Source organism: Pecten maximus, chromosome 12 (genome assembly GCF_902652985.1).
Source record: "Pecten maximus chromosome 12, xPecMax1.1, whole genome shotgun sequence".
Taxonomy (NCBI): domain Eukaryota; kingdom Metazoa; phylum Mollusca; class Bivalvia; order Pectinida; family Pectinidae; genus Pecten; species Pecten maximus.
In genome coordinates, this window is record NC_047026.1 from 7,126,784 (window position 1) to 7,139,377 (window position 12,594).

Below are 12,594 nucleotides of genomic sequence, written 5' to 3' on the forward strand. Positions count from 1 at the left end.
TTTAATTCTCCGTTATGGTAGACTGACCACTGTTTTCTTCTCTGTTATGGTAGACTGACCACTGGTTTTTTTTCTGTTATGGTAGACTGACCACTGTTTTCTTCTGTTATGGTAGACTGGCCACTGCTTTCATTCTCTGTTATGGTAGACTGACCACTGCTTTCATTATCTGTTATGGTAGACTGACCACCATTTTCATTCTCTGTTATGGTAGACTGATCATAGTGTCAAAATAACACAAACAAAGATACATTTTATTCATTTTAATCTCATGATATAACAGGAAAATACATTTTTTCTAGAGAAAAATCATTTTCTGATGACACCATTTGTGGCATATCCTATGTACAATGATCTGTACTACAGACAAAACAACCAATGGAACGATTCAACAAATACTTCAATAACAGGAAGATTTCAGATACATAAACAATTCCCACAGTTACAGGGAGAGGTCAATCAACAATTCCCACAGTTACAGGGAGAGGTCAATCAACAATTCCCACAGTTACAGGGAGAGGTCGATCAACAATTCCCACAGTTACAGGGAGAGTTCGATCAACAATTCCCACAGTTACAGGGAGAGTCCGATCAACAATTCCCACAGTTACAGGGAGAGTTCGATCAACAATTCCCACAGTTACAGGGAGAGTTCGATCAACAATTCCCACAGTTACAGGGAGAGTTCGATCAACAATTCCCACAGTTACAGGGAGAGTTCGATCAGAAACTATGGCGACTCTGGTCAAGCTGAATTAGGAGCAATCTCACTTTGGTTGCACATTTAATTCGCATATGTATACAGCAACAATGTCTTGTTGACTCTAGTTAAACCATCAACTTTAATCTGGTCGACCATGGCAACTAGACTTCATCTGCGTGTGCATCACCATTTGAAAGCATGGTAGTGATTGGTTATTCTCATATGTAATCACATTAGATGTAACAGCCTGACTCATGTCAATAGTTGGTGATCGAACTCGCCCACTGTCGGCTCTGTGTAGGTTACAAAGAGTTATGTCCCTTTATTTTTTACCACACACCCATATATAGTCAGGTTTGTATCAGGCAGGAAGGCCTGTATTAACAATAACAATCAGCTGGAAGAATGGATAGTGATACATGAAAGGGATAAGATGAATGTGTCGTCTCCGAGGAAACATGCTACTTATGGGATGTCTCCCTTGCACACGTTTTAAATGACTATTTCAAATGATTCTTATTTACATAACATGCATGTTTTCCACTTGTCACTGAAGTTCAAAAGACCAGTTATCAAATATTTTTTTTCCGTTCAATAAGCTACACAACACTCCTTAATTGCACTCCATAACACCTCTATACATGCCTTGTGCCATTACATAATTTTGAAAAATGTGTAACAGGAAAGGAGAAAATGTAGCGGCCAGACCGGGGTTTGAACCCGGGACCTCCAAACACTAGCCGAATGCTCTACCAATTGAGCTACCTGGTCACCAATGGTTGACCCAGTCCAGTCCCGCTACACACCTCCCTCCTTTTTTTCAAGTCTTCGCCCTTGAAGACACAAGATACCCTTTTACCACCACCGTTGGTAAATAGCTGGGTGCCAATTTTGTAACAGGAGAGGAGAAATTGTAGCAGCCAGACTTGGGTTAGAACCCGGGACCTCCGAACACTAGCCGGATGCTCTGCCGATGATCGACCCAGTCCAGTCCCGCTACAAATGTAATTTCTCCACATTATGAGACAAAATCAAAATCAAATCTGTTTTCTTATTTAGCATTTAAAACAATTAAATTTTAATGTTACAGCTTTGCCATAAGCATAGATATTATCATTGATTTATTTTATCTGATTATTTTTGCGGAAATCCTTCAGTGTTTATATATCTCCACATTTTCCACACATGGCAGGCAAGATGATGTATCCTCAAGAAATGGACTGTTCTGGATGCCATCACGACTTCGGTAGGAATACCATTAATTATAAACCTATTTACAACCGACTGCTGACTGATGTACAGCTTGTAATCTCCCTCCGATATAAATAGGGGTTGTTGACGGGCAATCATTCTTGGACATCTGTGCGGCCATTTTGTTTCAATATAAATACCTATGGCCATATCATGGCGTCAACTGTTATAATCTGTGCAGTGTTTACCGAGGTGTATTAGCTTGCATAAGGAGATATTGCATACCATTAATAGCAGTGATACTATGTTTCATACAGATTTTTCATAAAATTCATAGAATTCTCTAATTCCAGCACTTTTCCAGCACCGATCGCAAATTCCAGCACTTTTCCAGCAATTACCTTGAATTCCAACACTTTTCCAGCACCGACCACAAATTCCAACACTTTTCCAGCACCGACCACAAATTCCAACACTTTTCCAGCACTGACCTGATTTTGATTTTGACCTCAACCCTGTTGAAAGTTTTGTCACCTTATTAGTTAACAGTCTGTCACATTCTGATTAAGACAGTCTGGTATACAATGACAAAATGTTCAGTACCAATTCTGACTGAGTGCACCACTTTCAGCTTTAAAGCTACATTCGGACAAGCTTCCTAATGAATTCTGACAAATCTCCAACCATGTTACCAATCCTTTCACAGCCATGAAGTAAATATATATTTGTATCATAAATGCAAATAAAAAGTATAGATAAACATTTTCAAAATTAGAGTACTAAAATAATTTCCGATTCAAATGCTTGAAAGTCTGAAACTGGATTTTACTTATCCACTTGTCCATCTCATTATGGCATTTATAACAGATCTAGAAATGACTGTCAATGAATGACAGTTTGGCAGCTGGCAAACATTATATTTTGAGCTATTGCAAAGCTACGTCATTCATATTGAGTATGGATGTCATATATAGACAATATTTGTATCATGTGATCAATTAGATCATATAGAACTGGACAAAAAGGTAGTATTCACAATTACACAACTGTCGTAATTCTAACTGGCCTATAATATACAGTAAATGAAAAAAATATTTTTTATCTTTCTCTATTTGTATTACATACAGCATTAAAGCACTTATTAAACAGTAATGTCTTTACATTGTGATAAGTATAAAAAAAACTCTATTTTAACTTATTTTGAGAGAATCTTAATTTTTTCTGTCAAAAAATATTTCTAAGAAAAAATGGATGAAAATCACTATGGTAGTTTTTCACACATAAACATCATACAGAGTCGGGGAATAGCAAAACTATTTCTCCACAAAAAATATACTTTTTTGCAGATATACATGTAAGAATGTATATTTTAACTGGAAGAATGGACAATTGATTTGTTTGTTTTTGACATTTTTGAAATTTACATTTTACAGAGATTACAAAACTACTTTAAAAGAAATATGTAAAATTTTTTCTCAATCTAAATTCTCATGTCAAATTTATTTTTTTACCAAATATTATTCCCAACAATTACAGTTGACATTAAGAAAATATTAAAGATTCTTATACATTATTATTGTGTATGTTTCCTCCCAGTGGTGGAGTTTCCTTTATGAGAGTATAATGATTTACTGATTTTTACTTATGTGTGATAATGACTAGAGAATTGAAATGCTTTATCTTTTCTTAACAAATCTGACCAAGGATGATTTGAAGCAAATGTGATGGTATTGTGGTCCCTTTACCAGGTACTTTTAAGTATACACAGTCTGGCTTAAATTATGCACAAACATTTTTTTTTATGAGAAATGAATAATGATTTAACATCAATTTTCTTCATGATTGTAGGAGGGCAAAGTGTACCTGTACTACCATGATTAATTTTGAAACAAATATATGCAAGATTTGTAAAAAAAAAAAAAAAAAGAAGATAATTAACATACAGAGATAGCCTTGCATGGTATTGCTTTTTCTCCAATATCCAATATATAGCTAACATTTCTCAGAGAGCATTGGTCAACCTGTATACATCATAACATAGCACAAGATGGCAATTAGTCACCGACTTCCTAATAAGGAGATTCTGTACATCAACAATGCATGCCCAATATGTGGGCTGATCAACAAATAATGAAAACAAACGCAACGCCTCACGATCGGAACTCTTCTAAAGTCAAATGGAGATATTCCTTCAGGGTTGTAGGAAGAGGCAGAGTATCAATTTTTCCAAGGCGCCTCACTCCAACAGTATTGCGAATCACACACCTGCAGTAGTGCTGGAGGGGGCGTGGATCTTTACAGAGGTCACGGTACCATGACAACTTGGCGTACTGTTCGTCAGACCGATTCAAATTCATAATTCCCTGATGACGTGGATCGCGGGCACCAGGGGGCAGTATATGTGCCGACACTGCCCCGAGAGATTCTAATGTCGGAAGGTAGGCCTCACTTTTCACAATGGCATGAAGAATTGTCCTGTCTGTGTTTTTATTGCGGAGTTCGTACTGAAGTACGTTGTCACCTTGACGATTTAAGATTTTATACGATGCTCCGTAGGCTATCAGTAGAGCCGCAGCCTCAGGTCGTCTCTCCTGCATGGAGGTCTCATGGAAACACACGTAGTGGAGAGGGCTATAGCCTGAAACAGACAAAACACAGAACTGAATTCTCATACATCTCTTATTTTAAGTCTGACCGATGATTCCAATTAAATATTGTAATGTAGCTTTGATAACTTACATATTCTTATCCAGCAGCTATGCTATAGAATTTAGCTACCATGCAGTTAAGCATAAAAAAAAAATCTTTAACCTCAAAATTATACCTGCCCACTATACACGAGTGTAAACTCACCATCTGAACAATTTCAATAACATTCTGGAGACACAAGTCTTGGAATGATTTCCAGTAATTCATGTTATCATTTTCACTGAGGAAATATTCTGTACTTCTTTCATTTTTCTATAGAAAGAAATTCTTGGAGAAATATTTCTTCAGGCATTCATTACCAAAAAAATATTTTTAGGTATTAGCCTGTTACCCAATACTCATTGAATTGATTCAATAAAATCTTTGAAAAACTATTTTCTATCATTTGGTCGATTTGGAGATAATATTACAGCCATAAAAGCAATAATCCAGTCGTTACCTTGGTAACTTGTCGGTAAATGTTTGACATTTACCCAACTTACCTCATGCTTAATTGGATTTATGATCTCATTAATTAAACAAACCCAGCTAGACGTTATCATGGTCATTTTTTACCTCTGATTACTCTATTTTACGGCCGGACTCTTGTATTCCTTGTGGAATCCGCCTACAGAACCACACCGATAATACCTTTACAGATGTTGGATCCCTCACTCTCCGTATAAACAAAATAAGGTTAATCCTTAAATATACATGTTTTTGGTCACGTACCGAGAGATTCCGGGATGTTGACGTCGGTGTTGTACCCATTCATGACTAGCTGTCTCAGCATGTCCATGGAGAATGTTTTGTTAGCCTGGACCACTAGATGTAGGGGACTAAACCCTGCCATATTCTTGTGGTTCACGTCCGAGCCTCGCTTCAGTAACGACTCCACACAGGACAACATACCGTTCTTCACACACTCGTGCAGTGGAGTATCACCTACGAAAAAAGAAAATAAACATAAAATTTAAGGTTGTCATATCACAAAAAAAAAATTCTTCTGAGTGGTAAGTATGCATATGAAAAGATTTTCAGATGTCACAAGGAATTTAATAAGAGACATTTAGTAAAATATTCTCATTTTCTGAAAAAGGCCAGAAAAAGTGACATGGAAAGTGAAAGCAATTAACAACACTAATTAATACAGTGTATGAATCATGTAGCTCTCTATATATGGCTATTCATTATACATTTCATTTGAATATAAGGACAGAATGACTGAATAAATGGACGACAAGCATACTGGGTACTGGTAAAGCAATACTGTTCCCTATCGGCCCCTGCTAAAAATAGTAAGTGACCTTGACCCCAAAACCCTGAAACTTGAACTTCTCTATGATATTAATGTCCTTTATCAATGTGTTAGGTCTTATCAGAATCCCTCAAGGAATGAAACCTCTAGAGTGCTGATAAATTTTGCACTATATACATATACGTACAAGACAGACTTTACTTGTAGGGGACTAATAACGAAAATTGCTATACCTGTCTGTTTTGAAGGAAGAGACAAAATGTCCTTCCAGATGGCATTATTGAGGTGAGCATGGACACAATCTTCAAATGACTTCTGGGCCGCTATGTACAGACTGGTACGGCCAAACTCATCCACAGCGTTATAATCAGCTCCGTCCCAGATCAGCTTTGTTACACAGTCAATATGATTGTTGGCAGCTGCCAGGTGCAATGGAGTTGTCCCCCCTGCATGAGGAAAAGCTGAAATAGAAGAAATGATCAGTTTTATGGAGAACATTTAATTTTGTCAGAGACACATATCAAATGAGTTTGAGAATGCAACCTGTCAATAGTGGGCATTGGTGATCAAGCAACTTAACAAGCTTCTTATTGGAATTTTCGTGGAGAAGAAAAGGAAAAGTACCTTAATTGACCTTCTTTGAAAATTCAGAGACATTTCGACGAATCACAGTCTCAAAAAGTGAAAATGTAGGTCAGAGTGACTTACTTATGATGCATGACACGCTGCCTCACTTAGACAAACTCATTTCCCAAGCATGAAGTGCCAGTGACAAGTAATTTAAGATATAAAGAATGGACAAGCTTTTTTTGATGCATGTCAAAACAAAGGTCACAATGAAGGTCAAAGTGACCTATTTTTGGGATATGATTTCCTATATTGGGATAGTGAAGCTCTACTGATAATTCATGTATAAATCTAGGGTTCAAAGTTAGGATTGCTCCTCCTTAACAATTGTTGATTTACTTGTGACCTTTTCCTCACATACATGTATAAGATCCCTGCTTAATTTACTTGTGACCTTTTCCTCACATACATGTGTAAGATTCTTGCTTAATTTGCTTGTGACCTTTTCCTCACATACCTGTATAAGATCCCTGCTTAGAGTATTTGGTTCCAACATTGCATAATGCTTCAGCATCCAGAAGTTTCTGGAGACATTCCGTGTGGCCCATTTCTGCTGCCATGTGTAATGCTGTCACATCAAAGCGGTCTTTGGCGTTAATATCAGCTGTAATAGGGAAACCAAGCAGGGGTTTACAATTCTAGCAATTACTATAACATCAGGTTAAATATACTAATAATAATAGATTTTTAAAATCTTCAATTTAAAGGAACCAATGTATATCAAGGTAGGTGAAAATATAAACAAATTAAAAAAAAATTATGAAAAAAAAATATAAAATTGTGGATAAGAGAGGTATTTCTTATTCTCAAATCTAAAATAAGTAGAAAATTCCTTTTCATCTACTGTAGTTCTGAGGGAAACAATTTCATAAATTAAACAACATTTTTAACTAATCATGATCACGAGCAAATCAAACATGTTTTCTGTTGATTTCACAATGAAACATCTCCTTATTATTGGATATACCTTGAATCACTGGTTTAAAATGAAATACTTGTATCACATGCATACCAAATGTATACACTGTGCATCTCTGCTTTCAGTATCAAAACTTTTTATTATATGCCATAAAGAATTCTACGCTATATGGGTTTCCACAATATCTTCACAAAATTTATGAAACCCAGGTGCGACATGTAAATGCACCAAGAATAGTAGTCATGCATCAAATAATGACCTAGAATTCATTTGAGAATGATAGACCGCATTGGTGCTATCTTTTTGAGGATACTACATTGTACCATGCTTGCACTCAAATTGACAACCTGTCACTGACAAATCTGGTTCGTTTCGCCCTAAATCGATCCTGTTCGCCCTAAACGAAAACTTTAGGAAGAAACCTTGTTTGGAAATTTCTTTTCATTTTGGTAGTTTTAAGTCACAAATCAACAAAATAAAACCATTCTAATGTGTTATGATAGTTTGTTTTCTTGACATTAGGCCTAGTATGTCAGTTCTTGGCTTCAGTGATAAATGAACAGGTACGTTGACAGTTTTCTGATATAAATTACATTGTTGATATATTAAAATTAGAAGAAATGTAAGTTTAGTATGTTTAATAACTTATTAAATAATTTATATAAAAAGTCATACCGCCTGACGAAAAAAATGAGGGCGGATGGGATTTTGAGCGAAATGACCCTTAGGGCCAACGGGATTTAGGGCGAAACGACCTGTCACCCTAGCTCACTGACACTGGACTGTTTACTTTTACAATTTGTTTATTTATCAGAATTGCATCACGCACGTATCATATCTAATGGTACAAAGATAAACAGCATAATTATAATGTTATCGTCATATTTATAAAACTTAAAGGCATGGAAACCCTTACCTCCCTTCTCAATGAGATAGTGAACAATTTGGGGATGCCCCACTGCAGCAGCATTTTGCAAAGGGGTCGTGTAATTTTGTGATGCATAGAATAGATTCTTGTTGTATTCAGTGGCATCTGGTGATGCACCGAGTTCAAATAAATTTTTGACTTCTTCGAAGTCGCCATCTTTCGATGCCACCACCAGCAACCGGTCCAGTTCAATGTCTTTTTGAATCATTTCGGTGCTTTTCCTTTTCCGAATGTGCGCCATGACACATTGGAATACTTCCGTGATGGCGGGGACCACTTCGTTTTGATTATTGTGTTTTGACGATGTATGCTTATTAAAAGAGTAAATTATCTATTTCTAAAAGCAAAAATATTAAAATAAGTATATATTACGTTTATTTACATGTTAACGCATGCTGGCTATTTTTCAAGTTTGGCATTATAATAAAATTTTAGAATAGATTATCAACTGCTCCCTGAAAAAGGTTTTCAGCGTTGGAGGTAGGAATGTTATCATATGAAGAAAGAATGGCGGGCAATAAGAAATACAAAGATTTGGTATGTAAACAAACGTGATGTTTTACTGTTAAACACTTTTACAGAAATGTGACCACTTTTTAACATTGATGAAATAGTTAAAAGCATGACTTTTCGTAGTTTAGTTTCACATGACAGTGGTATTTAAGTAAGTAAACCCCATATTTGTCCCATACCTAGCAGTCTCTTATTTTCTCCTGATCTTACTACTTAGATACAAGGCATCTTTAAAGGCGATATTAAATCAGAACCCTTCGGATTATCTCTGATTCAGTGCTGTCTACTGTACTGTGTACAGAGTTATTGGGTATAACCTTCTGTTTGAAGAAATCATCATCATCATCATTATCATCATCATCATCATCATTATCATCATCATCATCAACTCTTATAAAATAGGGGTTGCTGGTCGGCAGTTTTATTTTCTGACGTTATTGTGATGACTTCACGGTGTCTGTAAAAATATGTTGAACCAAATATTGTTGGAGTATACCACCACCACCACAGGTATCAATACCAGGGTTTTAGTTTTGCTGCTAACATTTTGTCTTGTATGCCAAATCTTGAAAGCCTATGGCTATCATTTTATCTTTTACCATAAACTCGCAGGTGTATACTCACAAAATTCTCATAATAAGGATGGTGTACACTGAAAGAATAACTTTTTTAGCCCACCATCAGCCCACCATCATCAGATGGTGGGCTATTCAAATCGCCCTGCGTCCGTGGTCCGTCAGTCCGTAAACAATTCTTGTTATCGCTATTCCTCAGAAAGTACTGAAGGGATCTTTCTCAAATTTCATATGTAGGTTCCCCTTGGTGCCTAGTTATGCATATCGCATTTTGAGACCTATCGGAAAACAAGATGGCCGACAGGCAGCCATCTCGAATTTTGACAATTGAAGTTTGTTATCGCTATTTCTCAGAAAGTACTGAAGGGATCTTTATCAAATTTCATATGTAGGTTCCCCTTGGTACCTAGTTATGCATATCGCATTTTGAGACCAATCGGAAAACAACATGGCCGACAGGCAGCCATCTTGGATTTTGACAATTGAAGTTTGTTATCGCTATTTCTCAGAAAGTACTGAAGGGATTTTTCTCAAATTTCATATGTAGGTTGCCCTTGGTCCCTTATTATGCATATTGCATTTTGGGACCAGTCAGAAAACAACATGGCCGACAGGCAGCCATCTTGGATTTTGACAATTGAAGTTTGTTATCGCTATTTCTCAGAAAGTAGAGAAGGAATCTTTCTCAAATTTCATATGTAGGTTGCCTTTGGTCCCTAATTATGCATATTGCATTTTGGGACCAGTCGGAAAACAGCATGGCCAACAGACAGTCATTATCGCTATATCTCAGATGTCATATATAGGTTCCCCTTGTTTGAAAAGTACTGGAGGGATGTTTCTCAATTTACACAGATTAGTAAGGAAGGGAAAAAAAGAGAAAAGATCAATCTGACATGGAACTTATAAAGATCATTATAAAGATCATGCATTCAATGGTTGGCGCCAAAATCCCTCTGGGAATCTTGTTTTAATGTGAAATGTGAGCTGAAGTCTTCAATATATCTTGGTGTGTCTCCAGTTTGAGTTGAAATTTATTTGTTTACTAGTTTAGCAAGTGATTGTCTTCATAAGGACAACAGTTTGGTTTTCATATTTAGTGGCCTCTTGTTACATATCCTGGAATTGGTGAAGATATGAAGCTATTGTGAATATTGTTCGCTCTATTTGTTTTGTTTTTTTAATTGAATGTAATTTTAAGTTGAAGATGACATTTGATACATCTTCTTCATCAAGCACATGGTATACTCATTGTGTCTAAAAATACAGTAATATTGTAGGGATTTCTTTTCATAGATGAATTCAATGTTCCTACTGTTAATTTTCCATTTCTTAATAGTAGCATCCCTGCTCCAAATCCTATTATTGTTTATTTATCCTGTTTGATTCAGTAAATATATAAGGTTTAGTTCCCAATATCACAATTTATATGATAGTTATTGAATGATGACAAAAAAAACTTAAGATTTTGGGAGACTAGGGAAAAGTTGATATCATGAGGACAATTTAGGTTTCTTTGTGTGATGTGAAGCTAGAAGTTTTCTAATCTTGTTGATATGTGAAAATGTAGACTTAATTTATTTTTCAACAATTGCTAAACAAATTATATCAACTGATAGTAATCAGTCTCATTGCCATTGTTTGATGGAAGGGCATGAGGGTTCTCATGCATGCAGTGTCGGAGGAAACCAGGGTACCTGGGAAAACCCATGTGGTCGGGCAGGTGACCCTATACCTTTTCACGTCCAATAGGGGAATCAAACCCCAATTTGTTACCATTTTGCCACCTGACCTCTTGACCACCATACCACTACCTGTTGATATGTCTGGTACTTCCTTTGTCACCATCCTGGTTCTCATCTTGAACTTTGACCTTTTACATGGTCTTGTTGATGAACTTCATGAAGCAGAAGATGTTTTTCCTTTGTATGCAATGACGCAATGTCCATCAACATTCCCTTCAAATCACTGCTACTCATAAAGTACTGGGTAGATTTTAACCAAATTTAGTCAGAAACATCTTTAGGGAAGGGGAACAGATTTTGCATAAATGGTGACTCAGGGGTCCAATAGCAAATAGAAGCAAATCATTTAAATTGCTATTTGTCACAAAGTACTGAATGAATTTGAACCAGCTTCGGTCAGAAACATCCTTGAGGAAAGGGGAGCAGATTATTTTTTATTAATTGTGAGTCTGATACCCCTGTGGCTAGTCCTTAACACCTGAATGGACTTTGAGTGAAATGTAATGTGTAACATTATCAAGCAACATATATCTAACGTTGTGTGGCTCACATTGGGCTGGAGGGATATGGGAAATATAGCAAAAAAAACATGATAATACTTTTTCTTTTTCAAGAATGTCAGGATTTGGTCCACCTGTAGTTTGAACCATTGTTTGGAGAGGCCGTTCAAAAACAGGAAAATATTTGAAATATAATTTAAATGAGTGTTTTGCTATAATTACTGAAATATCCAGTGAGCAATGCAGGCCCTCTGGGTCTTTTATATGTCAGTATGTATTAATTTTACATCAGGCATTTAACATTTCAAAGGACAATGGTAGACTTTTCATGATAACACTAAAACATGTATTTGGATTATGACATATTAGTGTTGTTAACAAAACAGGGATTGATCCACTGATGGTCTTCATCCCTTTCAGGTTTGTTATTCCTTTCAAGCATCAAAATTAACATCAAGACATGGCTCCAGTGATAAAGGCAAATGATCCTTTCTTCCGTAGTTTACATGACCTCTGGCTCTTATAAAGTTCCTCTTGGATCTTCTTTCAAGGAACTTGATATGAAATACCAGTATCATACTATAATATTATTATTACAAAATATATCTTCGTTTGTTAAGATGATTTATTTGATTTTATTATGACTCTTCTATTTGCTTTGCAGGGGAATCTAGAAGTCCAAATTTTCTGAAACTTAACATGTTATACTGTACAAATGTGATGTGCAGTTGTACCATAGGGGTTTAAAAAGTTCCTAAGCATAAGGTCAAATTCATTGTTACTAAAAATAGAACTAAGTGTAAACTGTTAAAAATACATCATATAAGGCCTTTAGAGATGGCCAAACTTTCTAAAGATAAATAAAAAATCAAGATCAATGTCACTGTTTAGTGTTACTAAAGATAGCAGAGGGCCAAACTTTCTGAAATTTCAAATTGTGATACATT

At 36.0% G+C, this 12,594-nt stretch overlaps 1 protein-coding gene across 1 annotated transcript; it reads right to left on the reverse strand.

Moving 5' to 3' along the window:
* Positions 1-248: 248 nt before the first annotated feature.
* On the reverse strand, positions 249-8,571 carry LOC117339683 (serine/threonine-protein phosphatase 6 regulatory ankyrin repeat subunit A-like). The gene is made up of 5 exons (XM_033901399.1): positions 8,303-8,571; positions 6,925-7,071; positions 6,074-6,301; positions 5,315-5,527; positions 249-4,532 (listed from the first exon to the last, which is right to left on the reverse strand). Exons 1-5 carry the CDS (start codon positions 8,553-8,555, stop codon positions 4,045-4,047), a joined length of 1,329 nt encoding a protein of 442 aa, XP_033757290.1. The 5' UTR covers positions 8,556-8,571; the 3' UTR covers positions 249-4,044.
* Positions 8,572-12,594: the final 4,023 nt, after the last annotated feature.